Raw genomic sequence first — 27,023 nt, forward strand, 5'->3', positions numbered from 1 at the left:
GGGTGTTTAGAGATTTGAAAATTGTGCTGCTTCTAATATCTGAGCTGACTGCTCTGGGTTAGAACCTATTTCTTCTGCTTAGCTCTTACTAACCTGTTAAATAACACCCTTATATGGCAGTGCTTCTGCTATTACCAGGAAGCTCAGTGAGACTGTGTGTTACTTGCACTGTTTCCCTCAAGGTATTTTACTGACTGTAAGCATCATGAAGGCAGGACCCATGTCTATTGGGCTCGGCACTCATCCCAGTGCCCAGCACGGTACCCCACACAATGTAGACCCTCAGTGAGTTAATGAACTTGTTCTGCTAGTAAAAAAAAAAATGCACTTTCCTTTCCACCTGATCTCAGTAAGTCAAATACAATCGCATAGTATATTTTTACCAATTGGGCAATCAGAGTTTACCTCTTTTACCTTCCAAGAATGACTCAAAAAGAAGTTCACACAAAGATTTTGACATATTCTTTGTTTCTTGCAATGTTTCATTTAAAATATTCACAGGGGAGGTGCCTAGGTGTCTCAGTCAGTTAGGCGTCTAACTCTTGATTTCAACTCGGGTGATGATCTCACAGTTCATAAGATTGAGCCCCATGTTGGGCTCTGAGCTGACAGTGTGGAGCCTGCTTGGAATTCTCTCTCTCCCTCTCTCTACCCCTCCTCTGCTCACACATGTTCTCTCTCCTTCTCTCTCTTTTTCTCTAAAAATAAATAAACTTTAAAAATAAAAAACATAAGATACTCACATGGACATGCATGTATGTGTTTAAGAGCCTTGGCACTTTGGCCTCAGTCTTTCTAGATTAACTCTACAAGATTATCATTCTGTTATGCTTAATTCTCAGGGTAACCTATATTTCTATTGCTTATATTTATCTTTAGAAATGTGAAAACACATCTTACAATGGGATAGAATGTTCGGGACTGTGCTTCTCCGGCAACGTTACAAGTGGTAGTAGTAGTGATCTATTGAGTATTTAGTATATGTCATTTAATGTTTCAAATAATCAAGTATCATCGGCCCAAATTATGTAGCTGAAGAATCTGAAGTGCAAACTGGATAAGTTAGATGCTCAGGGACACATAGGTAGCAAACCAGGGTCCAAACCTGGAGCTGGTTGGCAGTATAGCCTGTAGACACCCGAATGCTATCTGCTTCCCATCTCTACTGTGTTGAATTTTTCTGCTTGAAAACCTATCCAAAGCATAAAATAGAAAAATATTTATTCAAACATACGTACAGGGTTAAATACTGTGGACATATGTAAATAATATTAAAATCTCTTTCAGTTCATCAGTTCCGGTGGAAATTGCCATTTAACAAGTTTATTGTTTAGTGGTTTGGAAATTATTCATGACCTTCTTACACTGTACCATACTCAGCGGGTTTGGCAATTTCTATAGCCATAGGAATACCGTCCTCTTGTCTAATATATATTGTGCACTCAAAAATCCTGTATATCAGGGGCGCCTGGGTGGCTCAGTCGGTTGAGTGTCCGACTTCGGCTCAGGTCATGATCTCGCGGTCAGTGAGTTCAAGCCCCGTGTTGGGCTCGGTGCTGACAGCTCAGAGCCTGGAGACTGTTTTGGATTCTGTGTCTCCCTCTTTCTCTGCCCCTCCCCCTCTCATGCTCTGTCTCTCTTTCTGTGTCAAAAATAAGTAAACATTAAAAAAAAAATGTTTTAGCCCTGTATATCAAAGTGCCTATTACTTAATTAACAACATGTGTAGACAAATACTTGGTTAAAAATGTAAAACCTGACACTCTGGGGCCCCCACAGCAACTAATCTGGGTCTCCAAACAGTCTTGGAAACACAAGGAAGAAAGGAAGCACATCTTTGACACAGCCTGGCAAGGAATCGGGCATGTCTCTGTCTTCCTGGTGGGAGTGGAAACCGTACATTCTCTTTTGGAAGGCGATTTGGCAGTAGGTATCAAAATTACAAAAACACAGATCCTGTGCCCAAACAATTCCACTTTTAGAAGTTTATCCTACGGATACACTGACACATGCGTAAAATTACCATATACACAAGGTATTCTTTGCTTTTACTGCTTTGTAAAAGCAAAATATGAAAAGCAAAATATTGGTGAAGAACTTAAGCGTCATGTATGGAACCATTGAATGATCACATTGTACACCTGGAACTGCTCTAACACTATCTTAATTATACTTCGATTAAAACAAGAAAGAACCTAAACATTCATTAAGGAAAAACTGATTAAATAGATTATAGTACATCAATACAATGGACTATTATGCAGCTATAAGAATGAGGAAGTTTTTTAGCTCTGGTATGGAACAATTACGTATATATATATTTTTTATATTTAACTAGGAAAAAAGGGCATGGCAACGTTTGTAAGATTTGTGTCTTAAGAAAAAAGGAAAGCAGGGGTGCCTGGCTGGCTCAGTTGGTCAAGCATGCAACTCTTGATTTCGGAGTTGTAAATTCAAGCCCCAAGTTGGGTGTAGAGATTACTGAAAAATAAAATCTTTAAAAAAAAAAAAAAAAGGACAGCAACTGATATTCGCATACATTCATGTCTATATTTGCTTGACTATGCGTATAATAATCTCTGGAAGAATATACAAGAAATTGGTGACATTGGTAAATGTCCAGGGAGGGCAGTGAATTGTCTGGGAGCCACGGAGTAAAAGAGAGGACTTTCCTTATGTTTGCACATGCATTCTCTATCTTTACAAACCCTCTATTTTAATCCTAAAACCTTTTTTCTTTTAAAATTTTTAAATGTTTATTTAGTTTTGAGAGAAAGCGCATGTGAGTGAGGGAGGGGTGGAGAGAGAGAGACAGAGAGACAGAGAATCAGAAGCAGGCTTCACGCTGTCAGCATGAAGCCCCATGGGGGGCTTGAACTCATGAGATCATGACCTGAGCCGAAGTTGAATGCTCAGTCACTCAATCGACTGAGCCACCCAGGTGCCCTAATTCTAAAACCTTTTAAAAACATGTATACCTTTTAATCCTGTATCTCAAGGACTTTAGCTTGGGGATACTATAAAAGATTTATCAAAGGCTTATATCCAAAGATGTTCTTTGCATCATTATTTATAATGGCAAAATAGAGAGGAGATGCAATAAAATATTTAGCATTTGGAAATTTGAAGCAAGAAGTAGATGCGGAAGCACTGCACACCTCCTATGTAAAATGCAACAAATGTTTATCTTCATTATCATGGATTAAAAGCATGCTGTCTTGTTCACTGAATCCACAACATCTGACACAATGCTTGATGCATAACAATCACATGATTAATAATTATAGAAAAATTAATAGAAAAAAGACTGGGAGGATATATTCTGAAATGTTGACAACATTTACCAGAGATTTTTATTTTCTTCTATGATTTTTTCCAAGTTTTCCTCAACGAACATGTACTATTTTTATGATTGGAAAGAAGTACAATAAGGGTTATGAAGACTTCATCCCCAAAAGAAATTCATATGTTCATGCCATGTCTATCAATAGAGGAATGAACAGCTATTTTAATGAGTACTAGTGAGCGCTTGCATTTGCTCAGCAGTGCTTACAGAAATTCTGGAAAGGATGGTAGTGGTGTGTAAGTGGCAGCTGGTACATTTAGTGAGTATTGGAGGTACATGAGGGGATAATTTGAATGCTAATTACAATATCACTCTGCACTTAGGAGGAATCACAGAACTAGGACTGGGGTTATTTGACTGAGCAGCACTATATGCACATTAAGATTTTTTCTGTAACATTAGACCTGATTCCTATTTTTTCCCCATTTTTGACTGTAGGCAGATCTAGGTTCTGGTCCCCACTCTGCCACTTACACACTCTGTGATCTTTTTAAGATGATCTATCTCCATCTGCAAAATGAGGCATGGTCTTTGCTGGGTTACATGTGGAGTGCATTCTTCCTTTTTAAAAATTTTTTTTTGATGTTTATGTATTTTTGAGAGAGAGAGAGAGACAAAATGAGAGTGGGTTGGGGCAGAGAGAGAGAGGGAGGCACAGAATCTGAAGCAGGCTCCAGGCTCTGAGCTATCAGCACAGAGCCCAAGATGGAGTTCGAACTCACGAGCTGTGAGATCATGACCTGAGCCGAAGTCTGACGCTTGACCAACTGAGCCACCCAGGCGCCCCAGAGTGCATTCTTAATGCAAGTGAGGAGGTTAGTTCAGTACCTGGCATATAGAAGTCTCTCTGGATGCCTCCCTCCCCTTTTTGCTCCTCCCATATTTGTCAGTGTGTCTGGATGTGGATGGGGAACAAAAGTTGGTTTAGAAGTGGGGAAGAGACTAAATTTTTAAGCAGTTTATTTAATCCTACGATAGCTCCTTTAAGATATGAATCATCCCATTATACTGATGTGGGGAGAGAGTGTTGCCCAGGAAGCTGTGAGCATCCTAACATCCTAATGATTAGCATCTATGATATGCTCATACACAATATACACAGAGTTTTTCTATGACCTCTAGAATTTTGTTCTGAGGAAAGAAGATGGAAATCCTCTATTGATCGTATTGCTGTGCCTGAGGACACGGAGAACTTATTACATTAGTATGGGTTTTGGATGTTTGCCTAAAGCCACAAACCTTTTGATGTCCACCTTCCAGCCCCAAGAAATTCCTCATCAGTCATATAATTCCTGCAAATAAGATAAAGCAGGACTTTTAATGGAAAATTTTCTGCTCCTTCTTGCTCTCTGACTTCAATTGCATTAGAAAACTTTTTTTAAAATACTAATTTCACAAAATAATTTTTCATTGTGTGTTCCAAATAATTTTAATACCCTCTAACACAATGCACTTGCTTAAATAACAAAGTAGATGAGTATGATCAAGATTTCATATTTAGAATAGATAAAATTACAAGTAGTTATGCAAAATTCAACTTTAAATGTAAATTGTATAGGTATAAAATGTTAACGTTATAAAAACCATTTTGTAAGCCATACCTGGATGATCTAACTTAAATTCTTAATTGAGCTAATAGTGCATTAAGGAGAAATATACAAACTTGTAGATGGATGAACATTTTATACTAGCAGAAAAAAAATCCTATGTGTCAGCAATAGAAAAAATATTCTGTCAACAAATCCTTTATGTAACGTGATAACACTACCTTCTAATATTTCTTAGAACCTTCTCTCTCAAATGTAGTCATGAGGTGCTAACTTCTCTCCCACACCGATGAAACACGGGATGCTTGCCACCAAGTGGCTCTTCCACAAATTAACCTCAGTGTTACTACCTGGTGTCACTAATCTTTGTTGTTTGTTTGTTTGAGAAAGAGACAGAGTGTGAGCAGGGTAGGGACAGAACAAGAGAGGGAGGCACAGAATCTGAAATAGGCTCCAGGCTCTGAGCTGTCAGCACAGAGCCTGACGTGGGACTCGAACTCAACAAACCATGAGATCGTGACTTGAGCCAAAGTCGGACACTTAACTGACTGAGCCACCCAGGTGCCCCACTTATCTTAAATTTTTAATTGGTATTGTTGGTTATCTCTGCTAAGTTAAAAACAAATAAATGCCCATTTACTTAAAATTATTTTAATGATTGTCAGAAATAGAAAAACAAGAATGCAGAAATTAGAAGCAAAATTTCAGCATTTGGACTATTGAGGTGCATAACAGTTCTCTTGAAAAGAAATTAATAAGATTTTTGTTTCCTCAGCTCTCTGTCTGGAGAATGCTACTCCTATTTGTATGTCTGCATAGCAGCAGTTTGGCTTAGGTAAAATTTCTAATTCATAATATGGTAGCTGTGCCAAAAAGTCACACAAACCAGAAGGTTAAAAATAATTTCTATCAACTCTGCCTAGTGTGTTTGAGGAAGAGCAGAGTGTTGTAACTCTCATGCTTACGATTGGAACACATTCATAAACAAAGGCATTTAAATGTTTGTGTATATCCGATATCATAGAAATGTAAGAAATCAGGTAGGAACAGTCAATGTATATTGTCATCTATCTTCCAACACTCATTGATAGAAACAAAAGTAATAATATTAAAAGGGTGATTAAGTCACATTTTTGAGAACTCACCATATACCAACCAGCAGGCAAAATGCTTTGCAGATTCAAGATTAATTTACCATAGTAGACTCAGAACAATTTTAAATCCATCTAAGTATGTAGTAATTTATTAAACTCTGCAAGCAAATATACCAAAAACATTTTTTTTTTGTCCTTCTGGAATGTGTACTCAAAAGAACTGGAAGTAAGATCACTCCCTATTGTCGTGGTACTATTTCCCAATCCCTTCGCATTGGAAGTTTTCTTCTTTTTGACGCAGGTACTTGATTTTGCGTCTGTCAAGTTCTCCTTCATTTAGTGTGTGTGTATTTGGCTGGAGTTGCTAATATTAACCACAGTCCAGAACTCAGCATTTCTGACTATTACAGAGGTTCCTACATGGTGATGAACATCTATTTCTAATTCCCCTCTGAAACACTTGGGAATGGGGGTTAGCAGGGAAGAATGGATGTCACAGGATGAGAGGAGGGCTCCTTAAAGGCAGCTGGCAGGAGCACTTTGGTGAGATGCCCAGTGAGCTCCTCCTCCTGCAAGGTATGGCTTTGAAATTTGCCTCTGGGTCACCATCTGTGTGTAGGGCCATCCCTGTCACCAATTCTTTCCAGCTTACATTGCAAAGAATTCCTCCTCCTCAGTGGATGCTGGAATCTCTGGCACAAACAAGACTGGGATTAGAGGTTCACTCAGAATTTTGACTTGGAGGATGTTTGGTTAAAGAGCCAGGACAAAGATAAACACTTTACTAAAGCTTGAGTACCTCGGGTGCTTGGGTGGCTCATTCAGTTAAGTGTCTGACTCTTGATCTTGGCTCAGGTCATGATCTCACGGTTTTTGAGATCAAGCCCCGTGTTGGGCTCTGTGCTGAGAGCACAGAGCCTGCTTGGGATTCTCTCTCTCCCTCTCTCTCTGACCCTCCCCTATCCACTCTTACTCTCTCTCTCTTTCTCTCAAAATAAATAAGCAAACTTTAAAAAAAACCAAACCAAAAAAAACTTGAGAAGCTTGTGGTGGGATGATAGTATTCAGTTCTTTACTACGAGCAATTGGATGCTAACGTATCTAGAGGTCAACAAAGATCCCTCATGCCAACAGCAAACACAATAGAAATGTGATGGGACTGTTCACCTATTTTAGAGACAGGTTTCCTGCCACCATTCCAGCATAATGAAACAAACCTAAATCACCTGTGGCCTGGCTAAGTTCTAGATTGTTTATACAGTTACTTACCCAAGAACTGTCTTTGGCTCCTTAGAAATCACAAGAGCCTAGAATAAGAAGCAGGAATTGGTGAGAACGAAACCAAAATATCACCTCGTTCTCAGGTGTCAGATATTGACACAGGCACAGGCTGGATCCCCAGGTCTGCTGGGGCAGGGCCAGGAGAGTCCGTCTTTGTCCAAAAGTAGGGTCTTTTTTCCTTTGGGGAGCAAGTCATGGCTGTTAAACACAATTCTGGTTAAGACGTTTTAACAGTAAGTTATATGGCATCCTTTTAAGCTTTATAAAAAGAGGCTAAATAAAAGACTGGCTAGGCAAGCTGGGAAAAGTCTTAATTTTATTAAGGCAGTGAAAGAGAATGAAATGCAAAATCAATAGCAAGTAGGACAGTGCAGAGCTCCTATAAATCACCCTAGCAGGCCTGTGAACAGACCTAAGAACTTGAGCGACACATTTCCCAGTGAAAAGACCGTTCCCCACACCTGCTACTGGCTCTCCCAGCCTCTGTTCCTGTTCACTCTCAGGAGTAGGCTCACTGATCATTTGCCTCCTGCGTCATTGAGGAAATAGAAGGCAGTGGGAACTTGCACATTCTCACATCTTTCTTCTGCCAAATCTCAGACCTAATTTATCTGCACCACTCTCCTGCACTCCCTCTCGTCACAGGGGAGGAGGTATCCCTGCTTCTCCCCTCCACAGCTCAAACTCTGTCCCACCTCTTCCCAAACACATGGCTCCTGTACTTGTTGCCCCTTTCACCCCCTCCCTTTCTTTTCTTTACTAGATCATTCCAAAAGCAAGAAAATACACCAGAGTGTAGCCCTCCTCGAACTTCAACATGCATGTGCCTGGGGATCTTGTTAAAACGCTGGTTGTTTTTTGAGTAGTCAGCCTGTATTTTCCGTCTTTAAATAAACAATCCCCTCTCTTGATCACATGTCTATGCTCTCCACCCCTTCCCCCATTTTTTTTTTTTTTTTTTTTTTTTTTTTTGCCATCCTTCACAAGCAATGCTTTGTGAGGTGGGGGTCTTCATTTGGTTTGTCCAATTTTCACTCCCATTCTCTGCTCAATATATGCAAAGCTTCTATCCCCACCACTGAACTCCACCTGTCAAATCCTCTTCCTCCTTGAAACACTTTTGTTGTGACTTCTGTGATGCCTCTTTCTAATTTTTCTTCTACTTCAGTCTTTTTCAGTATTCTTAGCTGGCTCATTCTCATCTGTTCAGCTAATGAGTTTTGTTGTGCCTTGGGGCTCTGTTCTGGCCCCCCTTTGTCTATATTCTTTCCCTGGGTGACTCCTTCTATTCATATGACTTTAAGGATCTTCTAAATGCCAAGGGTTCTCATGTCTCTCTCTCCAGCCCTGACTCATATATCCATCCACCTATGGATAACATAGGTGGATGTCCTGTAGGCAACTCCTACTCTTTCATGGCCCTAATGTAGCTCTTCATCTACACTTTTCCCATGTTTGTTCTTTCTCTACTCTTCCGTAGCTCAGTGAAACCAGCATTCATTTACCCCAGTGCTCATAGCAAAAATGTAAGCAGTTCTTGATTTCTGTTTTTCTCACCTCCCAGATACAGTTGATTAACTTGTCTGTGGTCGTTTTCCTTACAAAACATCCTGAGGATGTCCAGTGTGGTCTAAGCTATCACCTTTTGTAGATTACCACAATAACCTCTTGTTTTTCCTTCTACAATACATTTTGCCTAAGTGGTCTTTTACAAATGTCAGTTAGATCATATTAATTCCCTGGTTGACATACTCCACAGGCTTCCCATCACACTTATAATAAAATCCCCACTCTTTTTTTTAGGTTTATTTATTTATTTTCAGAGAGAAGAGAGAGCACAAGCAGGAAAGAGGTAGAGGGAAAGAATCCCAAGCAGGCTCCATGCTGTCAGTGCAGAGCCCGATATGGGGCTTGATCTCACAAACTGTGAGATCATGACCTGAGCTGAGATCAAGAGTCTGATGCTTAACCAACTGAGCCAACCAAGTGTGCCAACATCTTCACTCCTTATTCTGGTTTACAAGGCCCTCTGGCACTGCTCCTCTGACATCTTCCTATGCCACTCTCGCCTTCACCTGGCTACTGTGGTCTAGGCATCTTTTGTTTTCTCAAGCAAGTTAATTTGTTTCTCCCTTAGAGCGTTTGCTTTACTGGTCCTAGCTCCCTAGATCTCCTGGTTAGGCTCCTTCTTGGCATTCAGACCTTGTTCTAGGTTTTGCCTTTTTGCTTCCAGGTTGATCCTCACTCACCTTTCTCCTGCAAGCCACATTTCCCAGCTCCCTGACAGTGGCTTTTGGGGGATTTGCCCAATGGGAGATGGTAGAAGGAAGGAAGAAGGAAAAAAAAAAACTGGACAATTTCTTCCACTCCATCTCTTTCCTTTCTCCTCCCCTTTGTTCTCTCCTTTCCTCATCTCCCAACCCCACCTCTGCTTCTTGGGGCACTTTCCAGTGGGGACTGGGTGCCTCATTCTCCCCAACAGACAGAGAGAGCCTCTCTGCCATAATCACAAATGCTGCCCAGCAGCCCTGTCCATGGCTCCATTTCCTGCCACAGTTGGTGTATGTGGTCTAGCAGTTACATCGCCGCCTCTGGTGGTGCCTTCCTGCATCGCTAATGTCTGCCACTCTATTTGATTCTCAGTTCTTCCAACACCAGTGTAGCCATTTCACTGTGTTAAATTCCTTTGTGTGAAATACCTACAGTAGTGTCTATTTTCCTGACCAAACCAGTTCTCAGCTACAGGGTTCACCCTCCCGCACCCGTCCCAACCTGCTGGGTCACTCCCCAACTCTCTAGGACATGCATCTGTTTTGAGTCTCTTCATGGCACTTGTCATTTTCTGCTATTTTGTCTTCATTTCTATCTTTGTTTGGTGCTATCGCCAGAGCCTAGAATAGTGTCTGATATGCAGGTGAGATTCAGCAAATATTTATTGAATAAATGAATAAAAAGAATGGACTGAGCTTGGGCTACGGTGAACACTGCTCCAATGGGGAGATGATGTGAATGAATGATAATCAGACTTCTAAATACAAAATCCATGAAAAAGGAAGGAAAATAAAAGAAAGAGAGAAAACTAGGCCAGAAAGGAAAATGTTACCCATTGGCAAGAAAGACCGTTAGGAGGGACGAGAAAGCACCTTTATTTAATATCCACTAATGTGCCAGTTGCCTTATATACATGATTTCATTCTGTTCCCACATCAGCTCTATCAGGTAGAGACATTATCTCCATTTTACTGTTGGGGAAACTAAGGATCTGAGAGGTTAACTTATTTAAAATCACAAGGCTGTAAAATGTACAACAGGATTCAAGCCTGCCATCTGTCTGAGTAGGACCAGCTCAGGAAAGTACATCATTGTTTCAATTCATGCCCATGGTACTTTTATTTTAAATGGAGCAGCTTTTTTTTTTTTTTTTTTTTCAACGTTTATTTATTTTTGGGACAGAGAGAGACAGAGCATGAACGGGGGAGGGGCAGAGAGAGAGGGAGACACAGAATCGGAAACAGGCTCCAGGCTCTGAGCCATCAGCCCAGAGCCTGACGTGGGGCTCGAACTCACGGACCGCGAGATCGTGACCTGGCTGAAGTCGGACGCTCAACCGACTGCGCCACCCAGGGGCCCCTAAATGGAGCAGCTTTAAATGCAGATATATACACTGTTTCTGAAGCACTTACTTTATCCTCTTCACCCAGTGGCCATCCCCAGTGAAAGAATTGGAGATGCTTTTTCAAATCAGTTCCCAAGTTTTTCTCGCCCTTCCCACTGCTCTCCCCTCCTCCTACGTGAATCGCAAGACAGATCACGATCCACACAACTAAGTAAATAAAAATACTGCCATCAGCTCAGTACAGTGGGCCTCTGGTGTTTTCTTCCAGGTTGACCTCAGAATGAGCCTGTTTTAGTGATTTAGTCTGCAGTAAGGAAGGGGGTTAGGGGATAGGCCCACCCCATATATCAGCAGCATCCCATAGAGCATGAAGTTTTATTCAGGTATGTGCTACATATGGCATCAATAGAGAAAGATGGCCCAGTTCCCTTCAAATTCACCAGGCCTTTATTTGTACCATCACCTCTGTTTTGTCAAATTTCATTGAAGAGCTCCATTATCATCTTAATGGGGACCAGTGAGTTCTCAATATTATCCTTGATTTCCTATATTATGCCAAGGTCTGAAACAACACCAAGGGGTGATGTTATACTGTGCAGTTTATAGGGAAACTGAGGGAGAAAAGCCCAAAATGGTAGAGCAAATCATTTTTTCCTAATTTTAATGTCCCTTGTTTGGTTGATTCAAGTACCAGTATGACTCTAACATTGCTTTTTTCCGGAGCCGTTCTTAAGACAGCTATCCCCAAACATCATGCTCTCAGAACACTGAAAACTTAGAGCAAACAAACAAATCATGGAAATTAAATAGCAATAAAACTGTTGTTGGATTCATATAAAAAATATTATCCAGTATTTAAATGGCTATTATTTACAGAAACTTGGCAATTGTACCATACAAATAATGAAATTGATTCCAGTCACAGTCCATCTTTGTTTGGAAAGGAAATACCAGTAGTGTTTGAAAAATGGATTATTAAAGACCTTGGTTTGCTGAAGGTGGCTCATATGTTCTATTTGCTAACACAGCATCTTGTTGAGGGAAAAAAAATAATAAGTGCAGCTTTCCCCTACCCCAGATTATTTTCACTACAGATCTTTAGAGCAGGAAATAAAAAACAGCTAATGGTTCATGGGGCATGTGGAATTAGTTTAAGCAAAGCCGAGCCCTGGTCCTGGTGACCGCCTCCTCTTTCCTGTGCTGTTTTGTCTATGCTGGCCTTCGAGTATGTCAACAAATCTCTTTTAAGCTCAGATGGGAAAGAAAGGATGGCGATTCTCGCTCTTTCTGCAAGGGGGTAATTTACAACAGATGTGGTTTTTTAGAAAGGTACAAGTTTGTCTTGTAAAATATTTGTAAAGAAAGATAGCCTCCGGATTTCACAAAATAATCCTTACTTGGTTTTAGAGATGTCACAAAGAGCATTGTTTTTATATACTAATATAATTCTTTTCTCACACAATTTGATTATAACCCAAGATTCGTTTTTGGGAAGAGCCAAGTTTAAATACCTAAAACAGTGCAGTGAAGAAATACCACATGTGACTTGATGGCTTTCTGACAGCGACCTGAAAGGAGCCCAATTTCAGTCAGGAGACATGGGTTAAAATCCTAGGAACTCTTTTTAACCAGTGATGAGGTCGTCTCCAAGCCTCAGTTTGCTTATCTGTGAAATGGAAGATTCGCTTGCCCCTGCCATCCAAGTGGGAAGATAAATTTAAAATGTTTTATAAACCTTAAAGTCCTACATAATGGTAAATGATTATTTTTATAACAAATCGATTCAAGAAAAAATTCTTTGTGGCTTCCACACCTTTATGTATATGCTTTTTTGTATATATAATAAAAAGAATTTTTAAGTTGTTACTAAAAACTGTGCTAGTAGGTAGATTAGCAACAAAGCTTGCACTATTTAAGATTAAATAATACATTCTGGCTCTGATTGAGCCATGAGGCTTGCTGAAGAACCAATCACCGATTCTAATGGGAAATTTTGCCTGCATCAACACTGACAGATAAAAATCACACGACAAAAAGGTGTGCGCCCTGCTTGAGTATGACTAGCTTTGGCCTACGGAGGATGCACAACTTTCAGTGGGTGGGAAATACTATAAACCGATGAACTCCCTGCTAATTTTTCAAATCCCGTATCTCACATGAGAACAGATATGGCTATAGGCACCAACGAAGAGGGAGCATAGACTGGGATAGAAGTTTGAGGTAGGACGTCAAGTGACTGGTCTTTAGTTTTCTCGTGTAGGGAATGAGAATAGTAATACCTATCTTCCTAGTGTGACTGTTGTAAGGACCTTACGGGATGATATATTTAAAATAATCTATGGTTATATTAGATATGTAAATAAGAGGGGAGAAAACTCTGTCATCTTTACAAAGATTTAATACAATTAGCATTTGAAAGTTTTATTGTATTTTCTTTGTCAAGTTCATCAAATTGTTAATAATATTAACGGCTAACAGGTATTGAGCACTTCCTATGTGCCAGACATTAATGGTGAATGCTTTAAACGGATTAGGCTCATTCAATTCTGTAACCATCATGAAAGTGGGTTCCATCGTTACCCCCACTTTATGGATGAAGGTAAGTAAATTGCTCAAAACCACGTAGCTAAGGAAATACTGAAGGCAGGATTTGACCAGGCTTAGCAATGGAGCCAGTTAGTCAGAAGTCTGATCTTCTAAATCAGATTGTGGTCGAGTAGAATAAGGAGGTCACAGCCTTCTCTAAATTCTCAGTTGCCCTCTCAGCTCTGCATTTGAATTCCAATCTTATTTAAACACACATTTTGAAAATAAAAGAAACAATTTCAAAAGAGAGTATTATTAATTTGAGAGAGAAAGAGCGCAAGCAAGGAATAGAGGCAGAGGAAGAGAGAGAGAGAGAGAATCTTAAGCAGGTTCCACAATCAGTGCAGAGCCCCATGCAGGGCCCAATCTCACGACCTTGGGATCATGACCTGAGCTAAAATCAATAGTCAGACACTCAACCAACTGAGCCACCCAGGTGCCTCAAAAGAGACTTTTTAAAACACACATACACCCAACTTTTTCATTACAAGTTAAGGTAAAGAAAAGCTAGAGTGGCATTTGCTATTTGGATTTAGAAACAAGCTAGGTGCTTCTGTTTGCTATTGTCACTTAAGCTCCAACCACTAAACCCATACAAAGAGCAGGATAAACTCCACCACCAGCCAGGTCCTCACATTAGCTCTCAAAGAACTCTGAGGGGCAGAAAACTAAACCACAGCTCTTACTGTCTCTGTAATATGGCTGGTTTGGAACCAGAAGGGATTTGAGGACACATTTTATTTAAATATTTTGTGTGGGGTTTTCATTTGTTTTGGTTTGGTTTTGGTTTTCAAATGAGGTCTAAGGACATGAAGTGACTTGTCCTAGGCCACTATAATCCTGCGTGTGCCCTCCCATTTTCAAAACTTTTCCACAATCTGTTTTGACTTTACAGAAAATTCTGTGAGGCCTACAAATTCTTATCTCAAAACGTGTATTGTACTGTTCTGGGTGAAAGTATCCTTTGCCACTTATTTTCCTGGTTATTTGGGAACAGGAACCTCACAGCTTCTGATGTGCTTTCTATAAAGGTTAGCCTGGAGCCAGGCCTACTGGCCCTTTCACTTGGGAGTCCATCTGGGAGCAGTTTCCCATGGGACGAAAGCCTGAGATGGCATAATCTATAAAGCTGCTCTCTAGAAAGTACACTTCCTGCCTGCTGGCAAGGAGATTAAGTCAAAGGTTTTGATATTGATATATAGTCCTAATCTTTTAAGAGCTTTCAAGCACTAGCAGGACAGTTATAAGGAATTTTCTTAAATCATTAGGAAGAGGGAGATTTGCAAGTCCCTTAGGGCCTATGGATGAGGGGTTTGAGTTGCAAGGAATTTGGGGGAACTCTCCTTCTTGACTACCCTTATATACGTGCATCCCTGGGTGGTTTCTGTAAGGTTTATGTTTACATTTAATGAAAATTAAACATTTATGTGCAGACTTCTACAATAACTATTTTTGCTTAATTGAGAGTTAACACAGGCAACAAGTTTTGCTTGTATTTTGGTTTTATGTCTTTTGCATTTATGATCAAAGATGTTTCCCTTCCTTTCTTCGTGTTCAACCCCATACTTATGATCCCCATGCTCCATCCTCCTTCAAGGCCTTAGAGTATCTCTGAGTCCCTCCTCTACTTTCTCTTGCCCTCATTCTCCTTCTCTCTCCTTCTGCTTCTTTTTCTTTTTTTCTCCTATCACCTCTCTTTCTTTTCTCCTATTGTTTTCCCTTCCTTGCTGGCTTTCATCATAATTCTTAGGAATCTTAGCTGCCATTTAAAAAATGCCTGTTGTTTACATTGCCCAGCCCAGGAGCCATTTCTCTCTAAATTTCTGTTACTTTACAATCAATTGTAAAGTTACAGGCAAAATGTGTAACATTAAACTAACAGGGCAAGGCACAACTAAATGCAATTAAAAATTGCATTGTAGAAAGCAAGTACTGAAAAGCATAGGGCTACCTTGCAAGAGAAGAGGCAAAAAATGAAGACCAGGTAAATGTTCATTCTGCAAAAAAAAAAAAAAAAACATGGGCGGGGGCAGCGGAAGGGGGGGGGGGTGGTGGTGGTGGAAGATGGTCTCTGTGTAACATTATAAAGATCTACCATCATTTTCAAAAATGGAATTTGACAAGTTAACACTAAGTCATCTGGGGCAAAACTAATCATGCATAAAAAGGTTGCATATTTTAGGGAATTCTGTCTATTTCAAAATTTTGTTTTTACTATAAGCAAAAACAGATAATTTAAATTCTTTTAATAAGAAACCGTGTCCATAACTTTATTATTACTACTACTATCAATAATAATTATAGACAGTTTGTACCGGCATTATGCTAAGATCTCTACATGTCTTATTTAATTTAGTCCTCTTTAGAACTCTGAAATGTAAATGTTTTAGAGAACTTTTATTTTTTAAGAGAAAAATATACTGTCTTAACTGGTATACATCTGTCCTCTTAACCTTAACCATTATCTCAGAATCCTTTAATGTCTCAATGGAGGGTTCTTATTATTAAGGTTAATATGAGTTAAAGAGCCAAGGCATTAAGTAACCTGGGTAAGATTTGATATAATAAAAACTGAGTAACACACGGAGATACAACTCAGTAGGAAAGGGTCTCTGACTTGCCAAGCTGCTGTGAGAATTTCAGTATTCTTGATTTGGGGCTGAAACATAGTTTTCTCTATCTGAAAAAGAAGGAATATTGGCACAGAGAAAATATTTCATCACCTTGTGTGTCTTTATTCAATCTATATCTCATTTCTAATATATTTTCCTTAAGTTAGAAGTGTAGCTCTGAGAGGAGTTTTGCAGGGCATTTTACTGAATGAACCAAGCAAGTTGGGAACCCAAACCATCTTTAGCATAAAAAATAAATCACATGAAACACAAGATGTATTCCAAACACAGTTGTACACCCTGTGCTATGTGAGACTCTATTTGCTCACAGAAAAGCTGTAAACTATAACAATTCTGTCTCATAGCAAATATCAATCTTATCACTCACCCTTTACCAGAGGTTACATAGCAAGACTTTAAAGGAAAAGCAAAATTATAATCAAGATGAGCTCTTTGGGGTGGTATATCTGAATGCTTCATCCAGGAAATAATAGGTAAGGTGATCATACGTCCCAGATTGCTGGCTGGGTCAGTTCCATTCTATGCTTCTCTTGGCATAAGATTTAATAGCTGCCCCTTTGCACTCTTAAGACATTCTTTCACTCTAGAAAGTAATTGAAATAGTATTAATTTTATAACAAGTATTTTGACCAAACATACTCTACATACTTGTTGTGACCAATATAGTACAGGTGTTCAACACATCCATTTTCCATCACGTCAACAGGGCTGACAATGACTACTTTGGCCGGGCCCCTAAATAGCGTTCGTGACTATGACAGGATGCAGCTGGATGCATGGAGAGTCCAGCCACACAATACATATCCCCCAACACCTATCACTTTGGGTTCTTGTTCCCATTCACAATAGGACCCATGAATGGGGCACTTGTCATTTTGGTTTGAAAGTCACTGGACAGGATTCTCTAAATATGTAATGTACTCCTATTGATTCTTTAGGTCTTTAGATATTCCTAAATATTTCAAAGCTAGGAAGTAGATACTTCTGTAGAAAAATCTAGTTAACTTCCTGTCGTGATATGTGATCATAAAATAGGTGAATATGAAAGAATCACTGTATTTCAAGTTTGCAGTTATTTATGTTGTGTGGACTATTTAAAATATAATAAGATTTTTAAAAATTATATAGAGCCATTAGAAAAAGTTGTATGATATAAATCTCACATGTTCTCAGATTTATAGTTATAGCTTTTTTTTATGGGTAATTTTTTTTTTTACATCTTCAAAAGAAACCTTAATAATGCATTAAAAAAAAAAAAAAAAAACAACCAGTGTCACTACCAAGCCTTTGGATGATTAACTACCCTATGATATTTCTTTCATCCAAGCTGGTTTATAAAGGAAAGCAAAAACGACAATAAAAGAAATGTACCAATTTATTCTCTACTAATAAAGTATTGAACATTAGTGAAAAAAGTGTGAAATATTGGAATGCAACACAGAGCAATTCCATTACCCATTGCAGTTTTGGGTCATATACTGTATATAAAGAGTAATTACTTCATTGGTTGGGGACCACAGTGGAGGAATATAGGACTTGATGAAAGAGATTTTAAAATAAAAATTTTATCCCAAAGCATTTGCTTTTCAAAACTTTGTCAACATTACAGGCCATCTTAGTTTGTTTTTTTGTGTTTGGGGATGAGGGGTTGGGTAGTAGGGTAGGAGTAGAGAAAAAACAGAAAATTAAGAGTGAGCAGATTTTTAAAGCTCTTTAGCCAGTAATCATAGACCAGCACATCAATTTTAAAGTATCTACTAAGAAGACTTTGTATATGCTTTCAGTGACACATCTTACTAACAAAGATCCAGTATTTAAGATTTACACACTGCATTATTGACATCACATCTGGCGGTTTCTAACACATCTTTCACTTCCTACTGTTGAATCAAGTTTCCTGACTTTATTATCTTGCTGGTCATGGTGACTACAATATAAGATCCTAAATGTTTTCAAGTCTTTTGTTCTTTTTTATTACACTGGAATTCTGCATAGGAAATGAAACCTTCCTGGATAGGATGGTAGGGTAACATGGTATATTTTGGAGAGAATAAACTTTGGAGTTGGCCTATCATAGTCCTAATCCAAGTTGTCACTTTTCTCAATCCTTCCTTTCTTCTTCAGTAGAGTGGAAGAAAAAGCTACATTGTAGGATGACGTTATGAAGATTGAATGAGCCATGTTGAAAAACACATGATAATGCTTAATGTGTGTATTTATCTTCTACTTCTTTCTAAAAATAATTTAAAACAGATATAAGAATACAAAAAGTATATATTAAGAAAAAAATAGAGAAACCACCTAAAATCATGCTCAATGAGTATCAATTCCTTTATTTCTTCTACTCATGTTCCTTCAATTATGATATTGGAGGAAATCAGTGAAATAAAAGTAAAGCATTAATTGCTAAGAATTATTAATATTATAGGAGGTAACTTCTATTACCTGTAATATTTTGACACATTCTCTTCATCTTTTTTCCAACCCACCCATTTCAAAAAAAGTTAGTATACTTTATCTCACATTTACCTCTCCCCCCCATATCTATTTGGTCATAAGCATTTTTGTTGCCATTAAATATTCTCTTTAATATTTTGTAATTTCCTAGTAGTATGTCAGTTGTTTGTGCTATAAGTAATTCCACAAAACATGTCACTGTTTTTTCTTTTCTTTTTGTTATAATAAAAAAACTGCAATGAAGGTCTTTTAAGACCAACATTTCCAATATTGAGTATATTGGAAATCCCATCCATTGATGTGTCATATTTGTTGCAAATTTTTTCCCATTTAGCCTTTTAAATTTATGAGGATTTTTGACAGAATACGTTTCTTATTTTATGTAACTTTTGCCACCAATTATTGTTGTGACTTCCTTTACTGCTTGTATGTTTAAGAAGTTATTTCCTGTTCCAAGGTCACTAAATAACTTACCTACATTTTCTTCTGTTTTTATAATTCACCTTTAGTTGTTTTGCTTTTTAATTAATCTAGAATGTATTTGTGGCTATTTGAGGTAGATCTGAGTATAATTGGGCTATCTCAAGTAGATTTGAGAGTCTGTTGAGGTAGGATTTAACATAATTTTCCACAAATAGTTGACACAAGTACCCAGTAACATACTGCTTTCATCTTTATGGTGGATTTATGCGGTGCTTTATCATTAAACAATCTCTCTTTCACTGTTCATCTTTCATATTTTAATTACTTAAATATCTGGTACAATAAATGCCTTCTCATTGTTTCTCTTTTGCAAAAATTTCTTGGCTATAGCACTCAATTTATTTTTCCAAACAAATTTATCAAATTCTCCCCATTTCACTGCATTCCAAACACATTAGAATTTGCTTGAAAATGCACTAAACCTGTATGTTCAACAGAAGAAAAGAATACATTCTTTTAATAATCACTGTTCCAGTGCAGAAACACAGTATCTCTCTTTTCTTTATGTAGATTCTGTACGTATCTTATTAATGTTATGCTTAAGTGATTGTGGATTTTATTGCTATTGTGAAAAGTATTTTTTCACATGATCATTTCAAACTGGTAAGACATTATTCTCAATGAATTTTGATTGTGCAACCAGCTTTCTTCGATTCTAGCTTGATTTATTCTGTGTGCAGAAAAATACTTGTAAGAGCACTTTATTTCATAGAGATAAATGAATTTAGCCAGTGTTTGAGAAAGAAAACACTGAAGGCCATAGAGATGATTAGAACAGACCAACTTTGTAATTAGGAAAGAACAGAAGGAGCCACTGGATATCCATTTTTTTCTAAAGTGTACAATTGCAGAAGTGAAATTAATGGACTTTGTTTTATTACTGGGGAGGGAAAAAAGACAAGAAATTGATGCGTTCATGTCTGTAATGGTAAGTGAAGGGTGGCTTTTGAAGACAGTGGGGACTTTGAGAGTACTTAATTGTTCTGTCTACTTTGAGCCTTATGCATCGCATCTACCTTATTGTCTGGACAGTCTATCTTGATATAAGCCAAATGAATAATGAAGACAATATCTCCCATGGGAATTAAATTTAAAATGACAGCTCTAAGTAACTTTTATCTAAAGATCATGTTTAAAACTGGCCTCCATATCCTCAGTCTCACTGTAGCCTGTTGTTCTTGGGGGCTGCAGATACACCTGTCATTCACTTGCCCTCAGTTTCTAAGGTGGCAGGATGCCAGCCCAGCCATGTTCACAGTGCAAAGTGCTTGAGACTTTTCTAAAGTGAAAGTCAGTATGTAAATGTGCAACATGACGACATTATTATTCTAGCTTTCTGGCTGCTTTCAGCAAGCACTGACTGCCACATGAGGTCTCAAGTGTTCTGGCACAGTGTGGAAGTGTTCAAAAGAAGTTAAAGTAATGAAATTGGATCTACATTTCCATAGATATTCAAGCTGGCATGGAGGAATGGAGTCATGGAATCAGGGTTGGATGGTCTCCACTAAACAGCCTAGGCAAGTGCCTGTGATGCCAGGCTACTAAGCAGAAATTTCAATCGTGAAAGGCCACCACTATTTCTTCCTCTGGGTCTAAAATTACAAAATGTGCACATTTCCCCCAGGCTCACACCATTCTCTGGGTGCTTTACACTCAATCCCACCCACCCATTCCCTGGAGCACACTAGCTCTGCTTAAAACCAGGACAAGTTTTAAAATGAAGAACGAAGTACAAAGAGGGGGGGAAATGTTTAGTTAGAACCCGAAAATAGCATATGCTATTGCATCAGGTATGGACTGTTATACTTAAGAGATGGGCCAGGCTTACTTTGCATCTGATTTTCCTAAACTACTACTTAGGAAGTGTTTACTTGATTAGTTTCCATTGACCTTGTCTTTTTTTTTTTTTTTTTTTTTTTTTTTCCCTTTCAGTTTTCATTGCTCACAGGTCTTCCGGATTTGGTTATTCTGAGACCTGCCCTCTCTCCTACACCTTTACATCCTTCCCCACCCCCACCCCCACCCCCCCCAACTCTGGCTAAAATGTTTCTGTTCATCAGGGCAAAATCAACAGAATTGGAGTCTCTTGCTTTGCAACTACCTTTATGTTGGCATAGGTCCATGATGCTGGATGCCCCTCGTCCTCCATCTCCCTTTACACCCTGATATTTTTATCGGTTCCAAGCATCCATTTATATATACACAGAGATGAAGCTTATTTACGTTTAAAAATGTAAGAGAGGGACAATTCAAGAATTCAAGCACTGAAGAGTACCGTTACTCACACAGAATCTCTCTTTTTTCTTAATTGTATTTTAGGACAGTGAAAAAAAGGGATTTATAAATAAAATCTATGCCATCCAGGAGGTTTGTATCAGTGTCCAGAACATCCTAGATGAAGTGGCTTCCTTTGGCGAAAGGATAAAGAAGTGAGTGATGCTGACATGTGAGCCCTGACCTTCTGTGGGACAGAGTGTCCATTTGTTTCTCAGAGGGTGAAATGCCACATTCTTTTTGGCAGGGGATACTCCTTCTGGGTGATCTATTGCTCAGTTTCATCATTATTTACTTTGTTTCTGCCAGTCTTTGGTTTTCTGAAAGTTCTGTCAATTTCCTTCCTGAAATTTAGAACATATTGGTTGGAAAGAAGTCCTACTTGTAGCTTTGAAGAAATAACACCGTCCTAAATTTTAGCACATTTTCACAGTGAAAGACTTTGTTCTTAAATGGAATATGAAATCGTGATAGGAAAAAAATAAACCAAACTAGACGAGAATTTCAGGTAATCAAGACACATCTTCATTTTATTATAGGTTGACATATTGTCATCGAGTAACTCTAAAATTTTTTAAAAAATCATATTTTATAGAGCACTCTGCAAAAATATTTTTTAACTTGTCTATTTAAATAGTTGAGATCATAATTACAGATGAAATAAACTAATAGTTTTAATAATTCTTAAAAAAGGAATTACCTGGGGCGCCTGGGTGGCACAGTCGGTTAAGCGTCCGACTTCAGCCAGGTCACGATCTCGCGGTCCGTGAGTTCGAGCCCCGCGTCGGGCTCTGGGCTGGTGGCTCAGAGCCTGGAGCCTGTTTCTGATTCTGTGTCTCCCTCTCTCTCTGCCCCTCCCCCGTTCATGCTCTGTCTCTCTCTGTCCCAAAAAAAAAAAAAAAAAAAAAAAAAGAATATTCTTGTGAATTTTACATTACTTGTGTTTTACTTGCAATAGTTTTATTTACTGATGAACTTTTAAAAACAACTGTCTATAAATCCAATGATGTGGATTTATAAGTCTTAATGACCAGTTAAAAATATACTAAGGTTCCATACTACTAAAGTATGTGAAAATTGGCCTACATAATAATTGCTAAATAGTCTATTCAAGGGGTGCTGTTATCTGGATAAACCTCCATTTTCTAGGTTCATGTATCTATTCATTATTATTCATATTATTATTCACCAGAAGTGTTCTACAGATATGAATCCTTGGGCATACACATTTGAAAGGAGTAAATTATTTAAACTAAAGGTGTGAGTCATTCACCTAGTGCTTTTCATGTTTCAAGGAATAATGCATTTTATTTTGTATAATTTTTTAATACATTTCCACTTATGCATAGGTGCTGAGTTTCCATTTTTTATATCATATTAGAATAGCTTCCCCTTTACTCCAAATGTACAGCAGCCTTTAGTCTCAGACATCTGAAGACCAAGTCCCACATTTTTTTCTTCTTCCTCTCCATGTTATTTCCATTTCTAAGAATGTTCCTTTGTTCTGCACACCCTTTCCACTGGAGCATAGTGTGAAGTCCTAAATTAAATAGGGCATTTCCCTTTTGAGTGTTGTCCTTTCTCTGAGGTACACTATGTGTTGATACCTGATGGAAGTATTTCATTTATACCATAAAGACACTGGGTCAGCTCTGAGGTCAGGCAAATTTATGCCTGAGAGGAAAAGGCTTCTTTGTAACTCTAGGTGGTTGGGGACCTCAGATGCTTGGTTGGAAAACATCAGAGCCAGTTGGAGGATATGACCAGATCCTGGCTGTGGAACAGCCTTGGGAAAAACTGAGTTTTATGGAACTTTCCACAGGTATAGACAGAGGTATAGGTATAGGCTGAGGTACAGAAACAGGCATAGGATCCAGTGAGTCTTATAGAAGCCATCTTTCCTGCACAGTTTTTTGAATATTAAAAAAGAGAAGGTCCCCTGGGGTCACATGAGATAAAACGCATCTATTCAGAAGGCAGATTCAGAAGCAATGATTAAGTAAAAAGTGAAAAGCCTCTATAATTACATCTTGTTACTAAATAATCATTCCAGAACTTTCTTGAATTGCATCTTTTTTGGGGAAAGATCATATTCTAGATTTAGTTTTCATGATGCACTGTGGATTTAGAAAAGGGCAGTCTTTTTTTCTGACATTAGCTACACTGGTAGCGATTCCTTGCTATTTATCCTTCCAAAAGGAGAAAGGAGAACACAGGGAGCCCTTCAGGAGGCTGCCCAGAAGGAGGGTTTTCTCACTGAAGAGCCAGTGCTCTTGCACACTGAGGTGTGCTGATGCATGGCTCTGAGCTGAGCTCCAGGAAAACCAGCAGACCCTCCTCAGCCTTCTGTTCTCTCCACACGTGGGCAGAACCAAGGGAAGCACAGGTGTCAGTGAAGAAAGGAAGGCACGATCCTTTACCAGGTGACAGTGAAACAGGGTGCTCACTCTGGCCAGGGGAGGAAACAAAGAGAAAAGCCAGACCCCAAGAGTTACTGAAAACAAGACAACCAGATTGATTTCATTGTGCCTTTTTTACTAAAAAAAAAAAAAAAAAAACATTTTTAGGAAACATTTGACCCTAGACAGACAAAAGGCAAGGTATATGCCCACAAAGCTAAGGATTCACACCTCAGTGTTATGCCGAGGGGAAATATAGGAAGAAAATCTCTTAATCATCCTTTATAGGAGCAAAAACTGCCCTGGACAAACCCCACTCCAAGTGCATATAACATACATTATCAGGAAATTAGAGAAAATTAAAAACATTCACATTTATCCCTATCATGTATAATTTCATATTTTCCTGAAGTGTCTTTGGCGCCCTTGTCAGTGCAATAGACTACTAGAGTTGATTAGCTCTAAAAATATCACTTTGATTCACATAAATGTGTTGCCATCAGTATCAGTCCACCACAGTAACAGCTGTCCTCATTTTTAAAGGGGGAAGTTGAGGGGCGCCTGGGTGGCGCAGTCGGTTAAGCGTCCGACTTCAGCCAGGTCACGATCTCGCGGTCCGTGAGTTCGAGCCCCGCGTCGGGCTCTGGGCTGATGGCTCGGAGCCTGGAGCCTGTTTCCGATTCTGTGTCTCCCTCTCTCTCTGCCCCTCCCCCGTTCATGCTCTGTCTCTCTCTGTCCCAAAAATAAATAAACGTTGAAAAAAAAATTTTTTTAAAGGGGGAAGTTGAGGCACAGAAAGGTTGATTTGTCTAAAGTCAAATGGCAGAATCTAGGCTCTGAACATAGGTATCTTTTTTGCTTTTTTCATTAAACTGCAGTAAAGTGTCACTCAACAGTATGTGTTAGTTCCTCCTCAGAGGCTGGTTGTTGAGGCAGTTGTATGCTTGTAAACGGTGACATAATTATATGCCCAACATTGTGGACTCCATGCAATGGTTCCGTTATTATTTTGCCATTCTCCATTAAAAACCGTGAGATTCACTACAGAATTTCTACACAAAGAATCCTAAACTATTGCAGTATTTCCATGTTCGATTTCCCTGTTTTCTACATCTTTTTAAACTTCTCTGTCATTTTCTTTTTTGTCCCACTACATTCCTCCCCATCTTCCTCGTACTTTTTTGTAACTTCTACTTTTCCTCACCGATCCTGTTTTTGTCCTTTGTTCTGATGTTATCTCACTGTCAACATTCAGTCTTGCAGCCTTCCCTGACCCCTCTACATTATCAATCAGCAGCAGGATGGGAACACTGCAGACCCATCAGGCAGGCCCTGCTGTAACCCACTTTGCCAGCTTACACTCCATTTTCAGTCTTTCCAACAAATCTACCATGTGCTTTCCTTTGCCAGAAATAATACAGGGAGAATAGGAGTCACTACTGACTTTATTTCTTAATTATCTCTGTATTTCTGGGAAGGGCAAGGATGGCAGGTGAATTTTTACAAATCTAACTGCTCTGTTCCCCCTTCCTGACTTCTAGTTACATTTGAAACATAGCTGAAGTGAAAAGTGAGTATTTCTCGAAGGAATTCTAAACTCAAGAGGATTTACACAACAGTGTAAGATTTAAGTCTACAGACAATTGCTGACATTTTATTTCCAGTGTCGGGAATCCAGTGTGAGTTGACAGAAGAAAGAATGGTAGGCCCAGGGGCATTCTCCTCTATGAAATTTTGGAGGAAACAAGATTGGCTACTAGTTTTAAAAGCAGAAAAACCTATTTAAAAAAAAATGTTTTTTAACCACCTAGGAGTCTAGTGCAACTTGAGGCCCTGAAGTCACCTGGGACAATCTGGAGGGGTTGGTGGCAAGCCTTGTTTACCTGGGCCCTGCTTTCATGAAACTCAGCAGATTGTGACTAACCTGTGTCCTCTGACAGTCTACTACAATTGCCTTCTATTCCAGAGAGAAATGCAGTCTTACTAGATCCCTAGTCCAGAGTGTGGGTTAGAATCACATTTATTTTAATCTTTGCTTGAAAAAAGTATCAAGTGCTCAGATTGCTGATGTGTTAATTTCTTATTCAGTACTTTCAACTGGACTGTCCCATTCTTAAGCTGGCTGGCCATTGTAGCCCTCTGTGTGTTCACAGTCATCCTGTACTTCATTCCACTGAGATACATTGTCCTTGTCTGGGGTAAGTAAAGCCTTTTTTTTTTTTTTTTTTTTTTTTTGTAAACTGCCTTAGATACTAGGAACAAACTATTTTTAAGGAATGAGTTATACTGTCAGTAGTTCCCTGTATTTATTATCATGAAGCTACTCCATGATGAAAAGAGACAGGTCAGTTAAAAATCACAACAGTATAAAGATTTAGGTCTACCTACAAAATGCATTTTTCTTATCTGGCACCATAGGCTCCATCATACTGTAAACATGTAGTTGTGCAGATTCTTCATATATCAAAGTGTAGCTTTGTCTAGATACCATTCTGATTTATTTTCACCACTTATACGTAAACAGAGGCATTTCGATCCATATGGTGCATTTAGGACAATATGCTTTTGTGCTGTGGTGCTTTATCTTGTGGAAGTGTCCGTAAACACAGTTCTATGTATGGCCGCCTATTTAAGAGGTCACCTTTAGGAGGCAGAAAAAGGGTCCTTGGCACTGACAGGCTGCTTAGGAATAAGAAACCTGCTTTATGTATACTAAACAAAATTGCTTCCGTGCAAGTTCACTTTAAAGGTGGTATTTTCTGGTCCTAATTTTTAACGCAGTTATGCTGCAGGCCAACAGTTCCTGTGGACCTAGACTCCACTTAGGTGGTAGTTTCAGCATCCTTCATTATTTTAGGGCTTCTGTTCCTTATCTGAGAAAATTCTTGGTTTGAAAAAAATTGTCCTTCTGTAAGATGTACTAACCTATAAAACTACATTAATGACATACATAAACATGACTCAGTAGAAGTATGACTCTCTACTTCCCCCTCAGCCTGCATACACCTAAGATTGTTAAACATATAAAATGCAAAGAACCAAATTGGGTATTAAGTCCAGAAAACACACGTTTACACTTGAAAAGGAATGTTTTGTTATTTTCTGAGATTTTTAAAGAAATGCTGGAAAAAGTGACAAAAGGGATCAGAGGTCTCCAAACCCTCCAGTTTTCAGATTCCTGTCTCCCTATTCTTTTTGGCCTATCTTGTCATATCCTGAATCAGCCCTCTTACCCTTTATCATCACTCTCCTTACTTTACATCTTGAGTAAGGAGTGGGGGGGGGATGATTACTTTTTTCCCTTGTT

General features: G+C 38.8%; 1 protein-coding gene across 8 annotated transcripts in view; it reads left to right on the plus strand.

Annotated features, from left to right (window-relative positions):
* The window catches only part of MCTP1 (multiple C2 and transmembrane domain containing 1), a 534,454-nt gene that overhangs the window by 496,897 nt on the left and 10,534 nt on the right, over positions 1–27,023 (plus strand). For 7 of the 8 annotated variants that reach the window (XM_040448370.1, XM_040448398.1, XM_040448391.1 and 4 more), the window contains 2 exons: positions 21,363–21,472; positions 25,805–25,914. The exons of the other annotated variant lie outside the window; for it this stretch is intronic. In XM_040448370.1, the coding sequence (XP_040304304.1) occupies positions 21,363–21,472; positions 25,805–25,914 (220 nt within the window). The remainder of the gene's footprint in view (positions 1–21,362; positions 21,473–25,804; positions 25,915–27,023) is intronic. 8 annotated transcript variants of the gene reach the window in all.

The sequence above is a fragment of the Herpailurus yagouaroundi genome, unplaced genomic scaffold (genome assembly GCF_014898765.1).
Source record: "Herpailurus yagouaroundi ecotype Mexico unplaced genomic scaffold, PumYag 29, whole genome shotgun sequence".
Classification (NCBI taxonomy): Eukaryota; Metazoa; Chordata; class Mammalia; order Carnivora; family Felidae; genus Herpailurus; species Herpailurus yagouaroundi.